Raw genomic sequence first — 18790 nt, 5'->3', positions numbered from 1 at the left:
AATTTATAACTCTAAATACAGGGCAGCCCCAGTGGCTCAGTGGTTTAGCACCACCTTCAGTCCAAGGTGTGATCCTGGAGACCCATGTAGAGTCCCACGTCGGGCTCCCTGCATGGAGCCTCCTCCTCCCTCTGCCTGTGTCTCTGCCTCTCTCTCTCTCTCTCTCTCTCTCTCATGAATAAATAAATAAAATATTTTTAAAAATAATTCTATGGTGAAATATGGTGTGCAATACCATAGTTTTTAAAATTTAATTTTATTTAAATTCAATTAATTAACATGCATCATTAGTTTCAGAGGTGGAGTTCAATTATTCATCAGTTGCATATAACACCCAGTGCTCATCACATCACGTTCCTTCCTTAATACCCATCACCCAGTTACCCTATCCACCCCCCACCTCCCCTCCAGCAGCCCTGTTTGTTTCCTATAGTTAAGAGACTCTATAAGAGACCCTTATTTAGGGATAATCATAATTTTATCAAGTGTGAGATATGTTTTTCATTAGGGAAGCAGATGATTTATATTCATTTTTACATTAAAATGAACTCTTGTGAATGATTCTTACTTTTATTTTCTTTTACTGGGTAATTGGTTCAGCTATGGTGGAAATACCAATGAACCAGACTTTCTGGCAGACTCTCTGGCTCTCTCTTTAGGGTACTCTGCTGTTAAATGCTGGTTAGTATTAGTGATTCAGACTCTGTTAGCTGCAAACTCAAACAGGTGTCCTAATGAGCCATGTAGTATACATACAATACTTTTAGCATGATGTTAAATGAGTCTGTAGTAAAAAAAAAAATTCTTTTTTGTACAGGTACAGATACGAAAAGTATTCTCCTTTCTCTAATTCCACTCTCAGCCTCTCTCCATGTCTTTTGGAATCAGACAGTCAATTACCTCAGTCGATTATAGAAAAATCACAGTCTAAAAGAAATGATGGTAAGATGCCTTTTTTTTACTTGATTAACAAAGGTTTTTTTGTTTGTTTATTTGTTTGTTTTTTTACAAAGACTTTATATGGGCTTTATTATGGACAAACATTTAAATGTGATTTTTTTTTCTGTCAAAAGGTTTACTTAAATTAGGATACTATAGTGCCATCAAAATTCCTAGAATATAAGGCAGTATATGATGAGATCTAAGAAAATATGCAGAGATTCAATTCTTAGGGAAAGGAGCATTAATTGCTGCTGAATGAGAATAGCTCTCAGTGGTTCCAAATAAGATGAGCCATTAAATCAAGATAAAACTAGCTTAGAACATACAAATCTCAGACCATTGCTCAGATGCAAAATAAATATATATTTTCCCCAAGATCTCAATTGAACTTCTGTGTCCAGTCCCTTTTCATCAGAATGGCAAAAGTTTAATCTCAATTTTCCCCCAACTTTCACCCTTTCCCCAGGGGTTGCCTACATTCTAGGGAGATTACATAATAGCAAAGGAAGTGGTTGTGGGAGGGGCCTCTTGTTGTTATTGGTCCCTGGTCAATTTAGATATTTAAAATCCCTCTGGTCACAGTGTTTGGTCATATATGTCACTTTAGGGTCATCCTATGTCTACCTTTATGTTCTTTTTAACAAAGCAGCTCTTTCTGATGCAAAGGTGACAGTCATGGAAACTTGGAAATAGTTCTATTTTCCACACACGACAGGATGTAGTGAATTTTGTTAGAATGTCTAAAGTTCCATATGGCTGACATATATTGTATAGCAGTGTATTGTATGAGCTACACTTGGGAACATGAGAATCATCTGGAAGCCCTTTGAAGAGCCAAAAGCAGGGATGTTTAGCCACAATGTGCAGCTGTCTCATCTTTTGGGTCTTGCTACCTCCCTGGGCTCTAACTGGCCAAGGAGGCACAGGTTATCCCTGCTCATGGAGTACATAAATCTACCCACAGATGTTTGTCATGTCTCCAGGATGCTACAGAGGCAGGAGATCAAAAACTCTCTCTCCCTTGTCCTTCAGCATGGACGTGCTCAGCACTTCCTCTTTACCACTCCCACCTCACTCCCTGCTTCTAGCCTCTCAATTCATTTCTGTCTCAGCAGTATGGAAGCTTCCCTTTTATGTACCTGCTAGTCATGTAAATATTTTATCTATAGCATAAAACATTTTCTTTCCCCTAGTATCCTCATCAGTACTTTCTTTTGAGGTGCCTCTTCCCTAAGGTGTGAACACTTGAGGTCTGGTTATTTGAATGAAAGGAAGGGCCAGAGAATTAAAGATCTAGAAATATGGGGGGGAGGAGGTAGGGAAGACATAATCAGGTAAAAAGTTCACCCCATCCTGCTGTATGAAAAGGAGCAGAAAATCACTCTGGAAGAAGAAGAGAGTGTAAAAGGAGGGTTTAGACTCTCATCTCTACACAGCGTACAGTAATTGCAAATGTTTTGTTTTTGACAATTAGGAAAATGTGCTATAAATGCCAATACAACTAATTAGGAAATATTTAAACCTTTAATGTTAAGAAACATAGGGTTGAGAGAGGGCATTAAAATGTTTTTAATGTAGAGAGATGAGTTATTAGACAGGTATACAATATAAGACTCACAACTCAATCTTCTTCTTTCCTTTAAATGAGGTCCTGCTCCCTTAAAGTCAGAGACATATGTGGACATCAGACATAGTGGACACAAAGTTCATCCTAAAAATGATAATGGGGTAAATATAGGACTCTTCTCAAAAATACTCCACCTACAACCCTCAGGCCCCCAACAACACTGGAGAGCAGAGCTATTCAACAGAACTCTCTGTGATGGTGGAAATAGTCTATATCTATGCTGTCTGATACAGCAGCCATTAGCCACATGTAACTATTGAGTACTGTAATATAGCGAGTGTGACTGAGAAACTGAATTTTTAATTTTCTGTAACTTTAAGAAATTTACATTTAAGTAGTCACATGTGGTGTGTAGTTACTATACTGGAAAGTACAGATCTAAGATATCTTCCCTTATCTATAAGACTTCTCTACCAACAGGCTTCTTGAGATCACATAAATGTTAGGGGGTAGAATTGACATTAAAATCACTTTTTTAGAAAAGGAATTTACATTTGGGGAGTGGAATGGAAATCCAGAGAAAATAAATTAAAAATGCTTGGTCACTTGATTATATTTCTAGAAGAGGCAGAGTTAGAAGCAACAAGACTACACATTCATCTTGTGTGTTACACAGTCTCACTCATCCACACAAAAAGATTCACTTCAGTTTTAAATAACCCATATTTTACCTTCAAATTTTACCTTAAGGGCTACTAATAAACAGAAATAATGCCTACCTCATAAGATTATGAAGATAATTTAATTTTAAAAATGCCTGCCAACCACTTGGCCCAGTGCCTGACAGGAAGGAATACTCAGAAGTGGTGATTGTCAAAGATAGAAAATATTATCACTCTTATTAAAGTGATTAAACTGGTCAAAGTGTATTTCATTTGTGATATGGGAGTTAATTCTCCAGCTTCATATGATCATATCAAGACATGACTTCTATAAAAGCACTTAAAAATTGTTAGCTTTAAATTTCATTCTAAGAATACTACCAAAAGATTCTTTTTGTTGGAATAATTATACTACTAAAGCATATAGGGTTTTAAATTTTTATGTGAATTTGTTTCCTAAACCTAAGCCCTAAAAATGGTTATTCACTATCAAACAATTGTAATGCTACCCAAAGTTGAAGTATCACCCATATAAAATTTTGAATTTCAGATAAAACTTGGTCAGCAATAAAATTACAAGTAATTTCTGTTGAAAAATATAAAAATGTAAAGATTAAGGGAAGAAAAGACTTCTATTGAAATTTTGTGTTTTGTCCCAGACAGGATATTGAATGTTATTGGAGTGTAGGAACTCAAAGAACTCAGTGTAAATATAAAATAAAAAAGAGAAGAGAAAGTAAGAAACAAGACATCAGAAAGAAGAATCAAAAGAGTTCCTTATCAAAATCTCTGTGGGATTTACATTGCCTAAAACATTGAAACCAAAATATTTTCCAATCTTGTGCAGACTCCTATCAAATTATGTCTACTGAAAATTTCACTTTTACATCCTAATCCAATTTTAGGACAGCTTGTAGAACTGCAGAATAAATATTTAACTTTGATACTCATCTAATTTCATTCCTCTTATTTGCTTTCCTTTCAAGAATGTGAAATGGATGCCAGCTCTTCCATGTGGGTTTATGTTTTCCTGGGTAACCTTCTTCGTGGAATTGGGGAAACTCCTATTCAGCCTCTAGGCATCGCCTACCTTGATGATTTTGCCAGTGAAGACAATTCTGCTTTCTATATTGGTAATGCCTACCTCGTTCATCTTCTTGGGAAGCAGGGTACCTGGTTTTCTCAACTCCATTCCAAACTAAATAGGGTGTAGAAGCTTTTATCCTTCAGATCCAGTTCCTGTATTGAGTTCACACATTTCTGAGTCTACACTGAGGGTTTAGATGATGAAGAAACCTGAATATTAGAAGGACCAGTTTCATTGGGGAAAGAACATCAGATTAGAAGAAAATAACTGGAAGATCAGCTGCTCTGATGTATATCTTTGTACAAGTATCTTCATGGACTTCAGATTTCATAGGTTCCTTTTATTGGGTTAACTGTACTACTGAAGCATTTAGGGATCAGTTATATTTATTTTTCTATTTTGTTTCCAGAACCCTAAGCTACTTCCCATCTTTTAAGCCCTGCTTATTTAAAGCATTTTCTTCCTATGAGGGATAGGCAGCAAGGAATTCTGAGTTCTCAATAGCAGTATGAATGGATAAAGAAAAATATGGGAAAGGTGAGATCTAGGCCTGATGCTAAGCCGTGTCTAAAACAGGTGCCAGTGGGTAGACCAGGAGCTAAAATCACAAAAAGCAAACTACAGCAGAACTCAAACTCCAAGACCAGATGCATCTAAGCAGCGTTTATTGAGTGCCTCTTACATCTTGGAAACTAAATTTTTCTCCATTTCATACATCAGTCTTGATCTCTTGGGGTTCTGATCCTTTGAGGGCCTGGCCTTCAAGGGACAGAAAGACAAGATTTAAATTTGCTGAGGAGGCTGAGGCTAGCTCCAGTCTATTCTGCCCTGGCCATGCATGCAGAACTCCAGAGAGCTCTCACAGTCAGGCAGGCTGTGATTAAAAACAGGTTACCTGCTCTAATGGGAAACTGCAGCATAAATCAGGACTTGGAACAGAAGCTTCATGACACATGCTAGGCTAGTACTCTTGGGACAAGAGGGAAGATTGCAAGCCAAGAGATGCATGCAGGTGTCAAGATGTCCCCTTCCTGCTCTCTCTCTTCACCCTCTCTTCTTTTCTGGAAAGGATCCGGTAACTGCCATTCACTCTTCCTCTTAATTTAAATTAATCTGCCGGGGATATGTGTGCATCAAGCTCTGTGGTGAAATGAAAGGCAGATGGGACATACTTTGCAGGGAAGAGCTACCTTTCTGGTAGCCAGAAATGGTGTTGTGTAGGCAATCTACTCCATTTTCCTTGCCGTTACTGTTGCCAGCCTGGTCATGATTATTCCAAAGAGCACCTCTCTGCACTCCCAAGTCTAGTTCCTTGTCTGGCTGCAGTCAGGAATATGCAGTTACCGCTCTCACAGATGGTCCCGCAGACTCCAAACACATGCACTCTTGCAATAAGGTGGAAGAAATCAATTTCAATGTCAAAATGACTCTTATGCTTAACCATCTATAATAAGGTTTTGACTGTCAAAATAGCATAATTCTGATTTTTTTAATCAATGAGGGAAATCTAATTCTAATGAGTGAAGTTCGCCCCATTTGGAGGAAATTAACTTCTTTAGAACCTTGGTGTTATTTTTGTACTAAGAGGTAATTAATGCCTTTCAGGTGTCCATTCTTCCAAACCTGAGGACTTATTTCCTGATTCAATAAGGTTGAAAAATTGACAAATTAAGCATGCTTAAGTGAAAAGTTGATGAAATGTTCTCAGCTACGAACTGAATCTCGCTCCTATTTCTTGTTTAAAAATTTATTAATTTACAAAAGCAGAGAATTGACACTTTTTTTGTGTGTGTGTGTGCAGGGTGTGTGCAGACGGTTGCAATTATAGGACCAATCTTTGGCTTCCTGCTAGGCTCATTATGTGCCAAACTGTATGTTGACATTGGCTTTGTAAACCTAGGTAAGGAAGTTTATTTTCATTTATTTATTTATTTTAGTCCTACATTTTTTTGATGGGGATGGTGTAGAAGATATCAAATTCCCTTTTTATAAAGTGACATGAAAATAATCCACTGAAAATTTGTCATTAATATAATCACCATACACATTAATAAATGGAATACGAAAAATAGGCAATGACTAGAACTGGATGACCCATGGTTTGTTATTCAGATGTATCCTTTTTCACTTCTGGCTTGCCAGTTCAAACGCATTCTAGCATAGTTAAGACTAAAAACTGTGGTTTCCTGTTGGTTCAGGTGTAGCAATATGACAGTTGCATCAACTGATAATGTATTTTGTAGACTTGCCAGGAAGACCAAGAATTGAAAGTCTTCCGGCAACCAAAATATGTTCTTTACTGTACAGATCTGAAAGGTGGAGGCATATTATACTAAGTATGCCTTACTCTCTGGGAAAGTGCTTGTGGGGGGAATAAGTGGGGGACCTCATCTTTCCACAGCTATTAATGTGTTCCTTTCCTTGTGAGGTGTCCCTCCTACATATAGACATTGCTTTCTTTTAAAGAAGTTCAAGAGAGCAGTTAGAAACAAGAAAAACAAGTTTCAGTTTTTAAAATCTTGAAATTGCATTTTAAAGGCCTTGTATGTTAAGATGAACTGCAAAACTCTTGCACTAATTTTTCTTTTTTCTCAAATAAACTACAAGACACATTCCAAAAATTGTATTTATTTGTTCATTTATGTATTCATTAACCTCATTAATTTTGCATCTATTCTATCCCAGGTGCTGTTCTACCACAAAATGGTGAACAAAATAGTTGAGTGCCTTGACTTCCTGAGGTTTTAAAATCCAGTCATGGAGATTGATACAGACAAGAAAGCATAGGTGTGATGGGTGGTACAGAGGGAAATTGTTAAGGGGAAGCAATGAAGATGCAGTGATGAGCCAGTGTAAACATTTTACCAAGTATAATGCAGTGGCAATTGAGCCTGGTTGTCAAAGGACATGTGTTTATTTTGTTATTCTCACAGAGTACAGTGGAGGTAGATCTATCATATGCTTTATGGGTTCTTATATAAAAAAGAAAAAAAAAAACACTTGATTTGGTTCAAAAATCTTCATCACTACTTACCTTTTCACCAGATAAGAAATGGTGTCAAAAATAAAGTTTTGATGATAAATAAGATACTGACATTTTATGTATACAGATCTTGCTTCAGACCGAGAATAGCGCTGAAGTATTAATAACCATCATTTAATGAATAACATTCTGTGTGGTTTAGACTAGATTTGGATAAGAAGATGTTAGGATTTAACTCTTCCTTTGAGAAAAAAATATCTTAGATGTTCAGTATATGAACTAGATGCAAGTGGTGCTGATGTGTGGGAGCCAGCAGAAGGTTTTGAGCCCCCATAAATCTCCCTCACATGGGGCTTTCTTCCTGCCATGGGATGAGAGGTCCCTCTGCAGGGCAGAGTAAGACCCCCTCTTCTGGCTTTTAAACTATATTTTAGATCTAAGGAACAAATGAAGAAAAGCATCATGTTCCAGAAAAAAAAAAAAAAAAACCAGCATGTTTCCTTCAAAAAACAAGATGATAATGTACAGACTAGGAAGTTATCATGCATGAATTATTAGGTATTTTTATGATGTGATAGAACTACTGCTAGGATTTTTTTTTAAGAGGCTTGTTTAAACCCACTAGCTTTGCTATACATGCTACTTAGCCATCTTCTCTCTCTTTCAGATCATGTAACCATTACTCCAAAGGATTCCCAATGGGTAGGAGCCTGGTGGCTGGGTTATCTAATAGCAGGAATTGTAAGTCTTCTTGCAGCTGTGCCTTTCTGGTGTTTACCAAAGAGTCTACCAAGACTCCGAAGTAGAGAGGATTCTAATTCCTCCTCTGAGAAATCCAAGTTTATTATGGATGATCATACAGACTACCAAACACCCCTTGGAGAAAAGTCAAAAATAATGGAAATGGCAAGAGGTGAGCCATAATCTCCTTGATTTAGAAGCAGTTTCCGTTTTCCTGTTGAAACTCTGTAGGAGATCTATAAATAATACCCCCTCTTTCCGCATCATTTGTTCAGAAAAATTGAGGAACTATACAGGAAACAGAACTGAAGGTTACAAAGTCATCTTTATTACTAGAGAGTGGATTAAAGAACATGACCTGAGGTTTTGGTAACCTTGCTGGCAGTCCTACCCTGATTCAGGTTAGACCCGGCAATGGCCCCTATCTTGGATTGCCACTTTGCATTAGACAGACATTTATCATTTGATAAATGTGTGTGGGTACATGTTTCCTACCATTGATGATCAAAGAGTGGATATGGTGTGGGGCAAAAGGCCAGACATGTTAAAGTGAATTCCTTCCACATAGAAAAGGGATGGTTGTGAGAAAGACTGATCCCCCTCAGTTGAGCCCAGCAAGCAATATTTACATTTATAGTAAATCTTCACATTTCAAACTCTCCAGCTGCATTAATAGGAAGAAGGGAGAATCCAAAACTCATTTCTTAACACTAAAGTTTATTAAATTAAATGGAGATCACTTTCATATTTCTTTCTCTGTGACCATGACCCATGTTTGAAGAAGAGAGGCCAGAAAACTGATGTAAGTTCTTAATGTCCTGCCAATAATGTTCAGCTCTGTAGTGAGGGAGTATTCTTGTGTCTCTTTCCTTTTACCCATATAATCGAGAAGAATCTGTTCCTGTCTGACTTATACTTCTAACTATAATCTAAATTATATGCCTGTAGAAGTGAGTGCCTGTGTCTAGATATGAACCTGACAGATCTCAGCCTTGACTTGTGCCAATGCTGCATTTCCATAATGTATATGTGCACTATGTTATAAATGGTCCTGATAACTGTGGCTGTCTTTGCCCTGTTGCCAAGGCTGTGTCTTCTGCCAAGTGTAACACTGTCTTTAATTGCTCCGTGTTATTTTTGTCTTATAGATTTTCTTCCATCATTAAGGAATCTTTTTGGAAATCCACTGTACTTACTATATTTGTGTGCTAGCACTGTTCAGTTCAATTCTTTGTTTGGAATGGTGACCTATAAACCTAAGTACATCGAGCAGCAGTATGGGCAGTCATCCTCTAAGGCCAACTTTGTTATCGGTATGCTCCCTGTCCTTCACGCTTGCCAGTAGGCACTATCAGCTGTGTCTTGTTAACCCTTGGGCATTTTAAAGAATGCTGTTCTTAGATTTAGACTGAAGGTGATTTATGGCGTTTTAGATATGAAGTCAAAAAGTGAGTGAAAAAGATCTACCAGAGTGAAAAAAAAAACAGTAAAATATTGCGATCATCTGTGATATACCTTGAGAATACTACATAAACCAGATATGCATTTTTATTAGGAGATTGTGACACTAGATAGGTATCATTCAGGTGTATCCAAAACTTCCTAATAGTGGCCATTTTACCTGAACAGCTTCTAGAATTATAAAAAGTAAGTATTCAGAAAGCTTAAAAGGTACTCATTGCAAAACACTTTGTATCTGCTCAGTTTAAAGGACTTTGCTGAGTCCTGGCATGCAGGTTATTTAAAAGGGCTGTGTTGCTAGCATAGCAGATCAGTCAACAATGAGAAAGCTGTTGAAAGGCAAAGAAAAGCATGAAGAAATGAATGAAGAAAAACCAGAATGTTACAAATACATGAACATCATGCTCCAAGTCATTGGATACTTTTAAAGCCTGGATTAGTTCCTTTAGCCCATGACGAGATCATTAAATGCTACTATTTCGAGGCATACATATATTTTATTCCTTTGGCCATATTCCTTTATGGTAAGAGACTCCAAATGTTTAAAAACATTTCTTCTCCAATTATATCTTCCCCACAATTTAAAGAATTGTGCTATGTATCTATCTCTGAAAGAGACCTCTGAGCTTATTTCAGAATACGTAATTGTCCTGTAACAGTCCTGGATAATGGGCACTTGGCAGATGCTAATTTAATTGACTCTGTTTGGACTATTCTGCTAAATTATAAATATTAAGGCTATACCACTCAACTTTTACTTTTAACATTAATTGGTTAAAATTAAGTTACTTATATGATTTAGCCTTTGGCCTGAAGAAACATTTTAGGTTTTATTCCCCTCAACACCCCCTCCATGACAATCAATGCTTTGTGCTGACTTTAACAATAGAAGAGGAATACAAGTTTAGGAGACATTCTTTTTCTTTTATTTTAAAATCTCCTTTGTGTTTATTGAGCTATGACTTGCAAGCAACAGTTTACTCTACAGCTCCTAAATGTGAAGCTCAGCTGAATAAATGTTTACACAAAAATGTGTGTAGTAATTGTCAGCTAGAACATGAAGCCCGTTGCAGAACCCCAGAGGGCTCCCTCACACCTCCACCTACTCCCCATATTCTTTCCCAAAGCTAACAAGTATCCTGAACTCTGTCATAGAGCAATCTTGCTAGTTTTTGAACTTTATACAAATGGAATAGTATGAGGTGTACTCTTTTGTGTCTAGCTTATTTCAACCAAAGTGAAATCTGTGAGATTTATTCATGTTGTGTATAACAGTTTGATCTTTTTCATTGCTGTGTCATATCCTATCACATGAATATACCACAGTTTATTCGTTTTATTGTTGGTGGGCATTTGGGTTGTTTTCTGCTTTTGACTGTTACAAATAGCAATGCATGACCAGTTCTATATCTACTTTGGTGGGTGTATTCACAACATTTTTTGTGGCTGTATCTTGGAGCAGAATTGCTGGGTCATAGGAATTATGTATGTTTAGATCTAGTAAATATAACTGAAACATTTACCATAGGATTGTGCAAATTTATACTCATGCTAGAAATGTTCCAATTGCTCCACATTCCTATCCCACTTAGTATTGACTTTTTTTTTCATTGTAACCATTCTTATGGGGTATAGTTTATTTGCATTTAACTGATAACTAATGATGTTGAGCACTTTTTTGCAATGACCACTTTGTTGGTCATTTCACCATTCTCTTTTGTTGATTATATTCAAATTGCCTATTTTTCTTGAGTTATCACTCATTTTCTTATTGATTTGTAGGGGTAGATACTTTTTTCTTGATTCAAGTCCTTTATTGAATATATATAAATATTTTCTCACAGATTTAAATTCTTCTTTTCACTTTCCTAAAGGTGAGCTTCTTAATTTTAATCAAGTCCAATTTCCAGTCTTTTTCATTCTCATTATTGCTATTTTAAGCCTGTTTTAAGAAATCTTAGTCAAACTATAAGGCTATGAAAATATTCTCCTAATATTTCTAATAGTAGCTTAAGTGTTTTAACTTTCACATTTAGGTTATAATACATTTCAATATTTTTTGATATAATGTGAAGGAGAAGATCAAGGTCACTTATCAAAATGAAAAAGCCATCTTTTCCCCGTGAATTGCAATACAGTGACACATCTTTAAGTGTATGTTTATTTCTTATTATTCAATGTGTGCATAACACTTAGAGTTTGAGAGCATTTGATTTTGCTATCACTGGAATGAAAAATACATCTTTTATTTCAAATTAAAATCATTTATTTCATGAAAGAAAATTAAAAGCATTGTTTGGGGAAGGATATTTATAAAACAAGATGAGATGTAATCTCATTCCTTTATTGGGTAGATAATAGATGAAATACTTTTGCCTGTAAAATTATTTTTAAGAAAAATCAGCACAGATGAAAGAACTTGAAATTGTGAGAGATTCAATGGCCTGCCTAATTGCAAACATACATTATGATGTAGCCAGGAATAAAATTATTTCCCCTGAGTTATAGTTCCTCTCTAGATATAATTATTTCTGGAAAACTTACAAGAAAAATCTAATAATTCTTTTTTAAGTTGTGAGTGATTGATTTAACCATAAGCTTTCTCTGTACACTCAGATGGTCCCTGGGATCCAAACTCATCATCAGAATTTTTTGACTCATCTGTCAAAGTTCGTCTAAAATTCTGATTCCTCATAGTTTCTTTTATGTCCTGTCTATGGATAATTCAAGTACTTTTGTGAGAGATAAAGTAATAGTGTCTAATGATTTCAATTATTGTAGCTAGGTTTCTTTCCTGAATGCATCTTGGTTTCACATTAGTTAAGTATGGAAAAAAGCAGAGTAAGGGTAAGTGGGAAAATGAATCAACATTTCTAACACTTTTATTAGCTTTAGAATGATGAAAATAAATGCATCATTAAGTTAAAATAGAGATTAAATAAGACCTATAAAATGCATTATAAATGTATATAGCTGTCATTCAGTAAATACCGTTTTCTTCTTTCTCTTCTACCTTACTTCTCTTTCTTTTCTCCATCAGTTTTTAAGGGGTAGGGTGGGGGAAGCTACAAAGAATGATCATTTCTGTGATAAAATAAGAGAGAAACACAAAGCACATTTCCTCTCTGCTCTCAGAGAAGGCATTTGAAATGACATGGAGAAAAGAATAAACAGAAATTTTCCTACATGTTCAAGGGCCAGTTGCATGATGATTTATTCTTGCTGTACATGTTTTGATATGTTGCCATACTTTCTCATGTTAGCTCCTTTAATTTTGCAGAGAAGATTAAAGAAAAATAAGCAAGAAAAATGTTTAAAATTCAGGGGCTAGAAGGCATATGGCAAAACGATTTTGCTGTCTCAAGTGTGTGGGTTTTTTTTCCCCCATTGCAGTTTCTACTGGAAGAAGTTTAGATAGATGGTCTAATTTTTCTCCTTTTTATAGATTTTCCTATCACTACTAAGCTATGTGGAAATGACCTTGGGTTTTTTTTTTTCCTTTTTAATATATAGATTGCAATTATTTAGTCATTTTTCTTCATTTCTTTGAGTTTTTTTAATCAAATAAGGCCATATCTAGTAGACATGATACATTGACATTGACTCTCATTGAGAACAATGATTATTACTCTCAGTTCTTAGAGTTGTTACACAGACAAATAAGGAAAAGTTCTGATAATTATTTGGGGAAAGTTGCTTATAATAGAAAACAATTTTTTGTGGCTAAGCTAGCATAGCAAATTAAATATGTGTTAAGATGTGTTCATTAATTAAGTCAACTTATATTAAAAATCTGTGAGATAATGGAAAACAATCTTTGTTCATGAGGAAAAAAAAATATCATACCCAAGAAAGATGGCTAATTTTACTTCTTTGTCTGTACTCAATTGGCTCTATGAGTGTGAAAAGTCCCAAAAATGTTCCCGTGCATTTCTCTCTCTGTAAAATTCAAATCTTAATATTTATATCATATAACATTAGCATAATATTGTGAAGGTCCATTATATATATTACAGAATTTTACTTTGCTGGGAGAAAAACCCTGAAACATCCTAAGATACTATTATTATTATAACTTATTACTATTTCATCTTAATGGCTAAGGCTATCATACATTTGTATGGGAATCAGAGTTTCCAAATTATGTTGTAACTGTGCTGACCATCGTAAAATATTTTACACAAGTCTCATAAGTCCTGTTTATTTTTTTTAAGATTTTTATTTATTTATTCATAGACTCAGAGAGAGAGGGGCAGGGACACAGGCAGAGGGAGAGGGAGAAGCAGGCTCCATGCAGGGAGCCAGATGTGGGACTCGATCCTGGGTCACCAGGATCACATCCCAGGCTACAGGTGGCACCAAACCGCTGCGCCACCAGGGCTGCCCAGTCCTGTTTAAAACAGTAACAAAGAATATGGTCTTCATCTTGAATGAGTACACATAAGTAACAACAACATATTCACATATTCACTCTTAATTTTTTCCTAGTTTTCCTGTTATTTGAGTAAATATTTTAAACAAAAGAAATACATAAAGTAAATTGTAACAAATTGTGGATGCTGGTGTAAATTACAACTAGTATTTCCATTTAGAATATTTAGATGGTAAATATTTTACGATCACATTTTACGGTGAGTGGAAAAAAAAGTATATAATGAAGAAATCAGAGTGAAATTTCTACCTCATTAGAGGATTTAAAAATGCCTGAGATGAAAGAAAAGAAGCTTTGAGAGGCAAACAGCACATCTCATTTGATATTCAGGAACTCTGCTATCAACTCGGCCCAACATAGATATCTGACAGATCCTAGGGAAGTTGAAAGGGAGAATCAAGCTGACAGTATATTTGAAAAGTACTACTATTATTTCATGGAATCATGTTATAATTCAGTTATATTGAACTAGGAAAGTAAAATGTTCAGGAGAAATGTTATATGTGAATAAACTAAAGTTTAGTCATTTAGCACACTTTTATGAAAAACTGCAGGGAGCACAGGATATGATGGTGACCACAGTTTTTGCCTTGAAGGTGTGATTGGAGGGTGAGGGGTACAAACCAGATAAGCTAACAGGTAATTGTGACAAGGACCAAGACTGCTGCTTATGGGACTCTGTACAAGGGTCAGAGGCAGAGGGAGGAAGGGGGTTTCTGGTGACCAACTTGTGCACCCTGATGCTAGAGATGTTCATGAAGGCACCGTATGGCTGGTGGAGGCTGTGGTAAGTCTCTAAGTAAGAGAAGCCTAGAGAACTCTGGGAAAAAAAACCTTATCTTGGAGTCAGAATAAAATCTCCTAGGAGATGGAGTCAATACCTAAATAAAAAGCAATAGGGATAGGGAGGTGTTAAAAAGATGAAAATTTGGGAACAAGGGTGGGGTTTTAAAGGACCTTGTATCAGATGAAGCAGATATCCTGTACCAAAAGGACTGGAGGCAAGAGAACCCATGAAACTTTCTGGAAATTTCAAGAGACACAGGCCTCAAAAAGGAGGTCAGTCAGGAGAGGATATTCCTGATTTTTAACATTCTATATTGAGAGAGCAATGCCTTTAGAATCATCCCATTTTGATTGTCAGGCTCTTCTTGGCCAAATCAGAATAGGGAAAAGGACAGTGGAAACCAACACAGCTTGAAACTACAAAGAGTATCAAAGGATATCCTTTGTGCTATGATTGCCTGTGTTCCAGGTTTGATTGGTAGTTTACAAAATAAATGAAATTTTAACCACATTCTCAGAAGGTTTCAATTTAGAGTCTAGTTTCAGAAGATGTGTTTTTTATAAAGTGCTTTTGGGAGATAGAATTGAAAAAAAGAATTGGACCCTACCCTTTTTGTGTAAGTCTTGGGTCTATAAGAGTGGGAATTCAAAATCAAGTACCATGAATATGTGTGTGTAAAAATAGGGACTTAGATGACACACATCAAATCTACGGCAATGCTTAGTTCTTGAGAAGGAATATGGATTCTGGAACAGAGAAAGAATTTGCTTTATACAACTCCATATTTAAAAATCAGAAAAACTGGGAGAAGATATTAGCATTTATTAACTTGGATTATGAGAAACCAGGTTTGCTATATTGCTTTCCATTATATTCTCTATTTTTAAAAATAAATAATAATCAGGTTCCTCTTAGCTGATGTATGGCTCTTTAGGGGCCCAGTATACATTCATCTCTGCCACTTTCCACAGCCACAAACCTGTTTCACTGGGAAAGAAAAAAACTAGCCCCTTCTCTTTCTCTTTTTTTCTTTCCTTTTTTTTTTTTTTTTTTTAATTTCACTAACCTTGTTGTCATGCCTCCTTCAAGGTGGTTGATTTCTAATGTGACAATGTTTGTATTAACATTTACCAATTTAAAATCCAACCAAGAAGTCACCAAAGAGCCTCTTTGGCCAACTTTTCTAATATAGACATGTTCCCCTCCACCCACCCATCCCAATATTTTCATCTTTGTGAATCTGATAGATTAAAGTGCTGACAACAACTTAATTGAATGAAATTTTTGTGCCATATATTGTGCTAGGACTTCTCATGTTATTTAGTCACCATGGCACTGTTATTTGCCCCCTATAATAGGAAAGGAGACAGTTTATCGAAGTTCAGAGAGTCACCTATAGATGCACAGCTATTAAGATGTGGCACTGAGATCCAAACCACGCAGTTAGGTCCCAAGAGTCCAAGTTCTCATTCATTTTATTGGATCTCTTCTTAGTGTTGATTAAAATCACATTTATTTGATTATTAGTGAGGTTGCACATCTATTAATCAAGAATCCTGTCTCCCAAATCCTTTGAGAGATGGTGTATCATAGTGATTAAAAGCATGGGATTTGACATGAGACTCTATATTGTCAAATCTGGTTTTAACACTTACTAACCATGACCGTGAATAAATTGTGGTCTAAAGTGAAAATAGCAATATAGCTACCTACTATGGTTGTGGTGAAAGATAAGTGTGAGATATATCAAATGCTGACCTGAGTGGCTGGTACATTATAAGCAAATAATAAATTTAAGAATAGTTTAATAATACATTATTTTGTTATTGTTTTGTTGTGGTGGTTTTTAGGAAGGATACCAAACTAAGCAACTAAAAGTCTAAATAAAAATAAATTTTGTTTGGGCCAGAAAAATGAACCAAAACTGTATTTTTGTTCCCTGAATTCCATGTGCCTATTATTCTTATGCACAACCTTAAAGATTATTAACTGTCACCTAGTTGCCCCTTGATTGTACCCATTAATCCTGAGATTAGACAAGAAAGACATTGACTTATTAATTCAGTGTTTATTGATTTCAAATTCTATGCTAGACATTATGTTAGGCAGACCTCTGAGACTCTCAACTGTGCTATCATTAATCTATAATCTAGACACTCATCAAAATCTCTTGATATGTCAGTAGATAATAGTTAATGAATATTTCTATAACTTAACGTGACCAACCAGTCTAATAACTTGTCAGGTACTGTTGTGTAGTTTTGTGTAATCCCTTAGAAAGTTTATGTCAGTGCACTCAGACTTTTTTTAGAGATTCATGGAATGACACATATTTTTTCTTGTTCCTCAGGGCTCATCAACATACCTGCGGTGGCCCTTGGAATATTCTCTGGGGGGATAATTATGAAAAAGTTCAGAATCAGTGTGTATGGAGCTGCAAAACTCTACTTGGGATCATCTGTTCTTGGGTACCTCCTATTCCTTTCCCTGTTTGCACTGGGCTGTGAAAATTCTGATGTGGCAGGACTAACTGTCTCCTACCAAGGGTAGGTTCACTCATTAAGTAATGTGAGGAAATTGGCTTGTTTAATTAAATTAATTATTAGTAGAGTTACAAAATAAATATGCTTATGATGTTTGATCATAAGCATCATAACTATGAGAAGAGAATTATGGTTTTATTGTGGAATAATTGACAGTACTGTAATTGTTACCAAAATCTATCATTTCCCATGAATTTGATTGTCTAAGAGAAATTATTAAAAATATTAAATCTACATCTTACTGTAGGGCAACATGACAACGAAACACTCAGATCGTGAATCTTGCCCCTGTCCATCATTAGTGAAGTGAAATTGTACATAGGTCATTTAATCTAATCAAACCTCAAATTTTCCCAATTAAAAAAGAGGAATAATAACTACCTTATAAAATGTTGTAAGATTTAAGCAAGATAATATACATAGAAGTGATTAGTACTTGCCTGGCACAAAAGAGATGTGCCATTTGTAAACAACTGTATTTTTTTCTTTGTGTACTTGGGTAACTGGGGAGGTCTCTTTGCCACTGTAGTCTCTGTTATACTCAAATCATGTGACATTTCAGGAGAGAATGCTATCCCTCAGCCTGGTGACCCATATAACACCTCTCTTTAGTTCTTTGCAGTTGGTGAAGAGAATATTTATTGATGTTTTCAGACTATGCCATCTCGTGTGGGATGGATGACTAGTTTTCTTAGTTTCCAGGGTCTGTCAACTTTAATACAAAGTTGGATCTTGAAGGAACTACTCTGTCTTTTCCTTTCAAGAGTCCTTGCCATCACCCTATCTCTGAGCATGAGTTCCCAGATGGCAGCTGTCTTTATTCTTTCACCCAACTCTGCATTATCTGTTTAAAAAATTAATCGAGCCACTATTGTTTGCCAGGCCTACCACCCTGACTGCATTGCCTGACTGACAAAAACCTCTGCCTGTGGCTCAAAGGCCAGTGCTCCTGTTCTAATTTTCTGCCTTCTGCTAGTTCAGCTGCTGCTTACTTACTGCTTGCTCTCCAGCTTTCTTCCTGTGTTTCCTTCCCAGCTCACCTATCTGTCTTGTCTCCGTGTTCCAGTCTCCAGCACCTTCATTTACCTGGTTTCTCCTCCTCTTAAGTGAATAGCAGTTATACTTTTCACCATCTAAAAAGTCCTAGAAAATTAGTGACTGCAAAGTTTATATACTATTGCTTCTGGGAGTTACCATAGCAACGTTAGATTTAACTGAGTGTAGTAAGGTTGCCTTGCCCATAGCAATGCAGATAAGGATATTAGCTGTAAACAGGAATTGCAAGAAGATTCTGGAGATAGTAGAAGCCTTGTGCTGTCTTTAACTGTCCATACGATCCTAATGGTAGATAAATAGTGGTAAAGTTCTTTGTATTTTGCAATTTACAAAACAGTATAACTTTCGTTATTTCACTTGTATCCTCAGAGCATCTTTATGAGGTACATTTTGTTCCTCATTTAATGGAAACTGAGTTTAGAAAGGCTGTTTATCTTTTTAAAATGTAATATTCTTTCTACAACATCTTGCTATCTTTAAGCCAAAAGCAAGCACACAAAAAGACAACAATGGGGAAGTTTTGAGGTTC

The 18790-nt window shown here is 35.9% G+C and overlaps 1 protein-coding gene across 2 annotated transcripts in view; it reads left to right on the top strand.

Annotated features, from left to right (window-relative positions):
• SLCO1C1 (solute carrier organic anion transporter family member 1C1) overlaps window positions 1-18790 on the top strand; it is a 55434-nt gene that overhangs the window by 24079 nt on the left and 12565 nt on the right. For both annotated transcript variants that reach the window (XM_077870849.1, XM_077870848.1), the window contains 6 exons: window positions 818-942; window positions 4158-4304; window positions 6060-6158; window positions 7909-8154; window positions 9131-9295; window positions 17013-17208. In XM_077870849.1, coding sequence (XP_077726975.1) covers window positions 818-942; window positions 4158-4304; window positions 6060-6158; window positions 7909-8154; window positions 9131-9295; window positions 17013-17208 — 978 coding nt within the window. The remainder of the gene's footprint in view (window positions 1-817; window positions 943-4157; window positions 4305-6059; window positions 6159-7908; window positions 8155-9130; window positions 9296-17012; window positions 17209-18790) is intronic.

Source organism: Canis aureus, chromosome 25, assembly GCF_053574225.1.
Source record: "Canis aureus isolate CA01 chromosome 25, VMU_Caureus_v.1.0, whole genome shotgun sequence".
NCBI classification, from domain to species: domain Eukaryota; kingdom Metazoa; phylum Chordata; class Mammalia; order Carnivora; family Canidae; genus Canis; species Canis aureus.
This window is presented reverse-complemented; position numbering and strand designations above follow the sequence as displayed.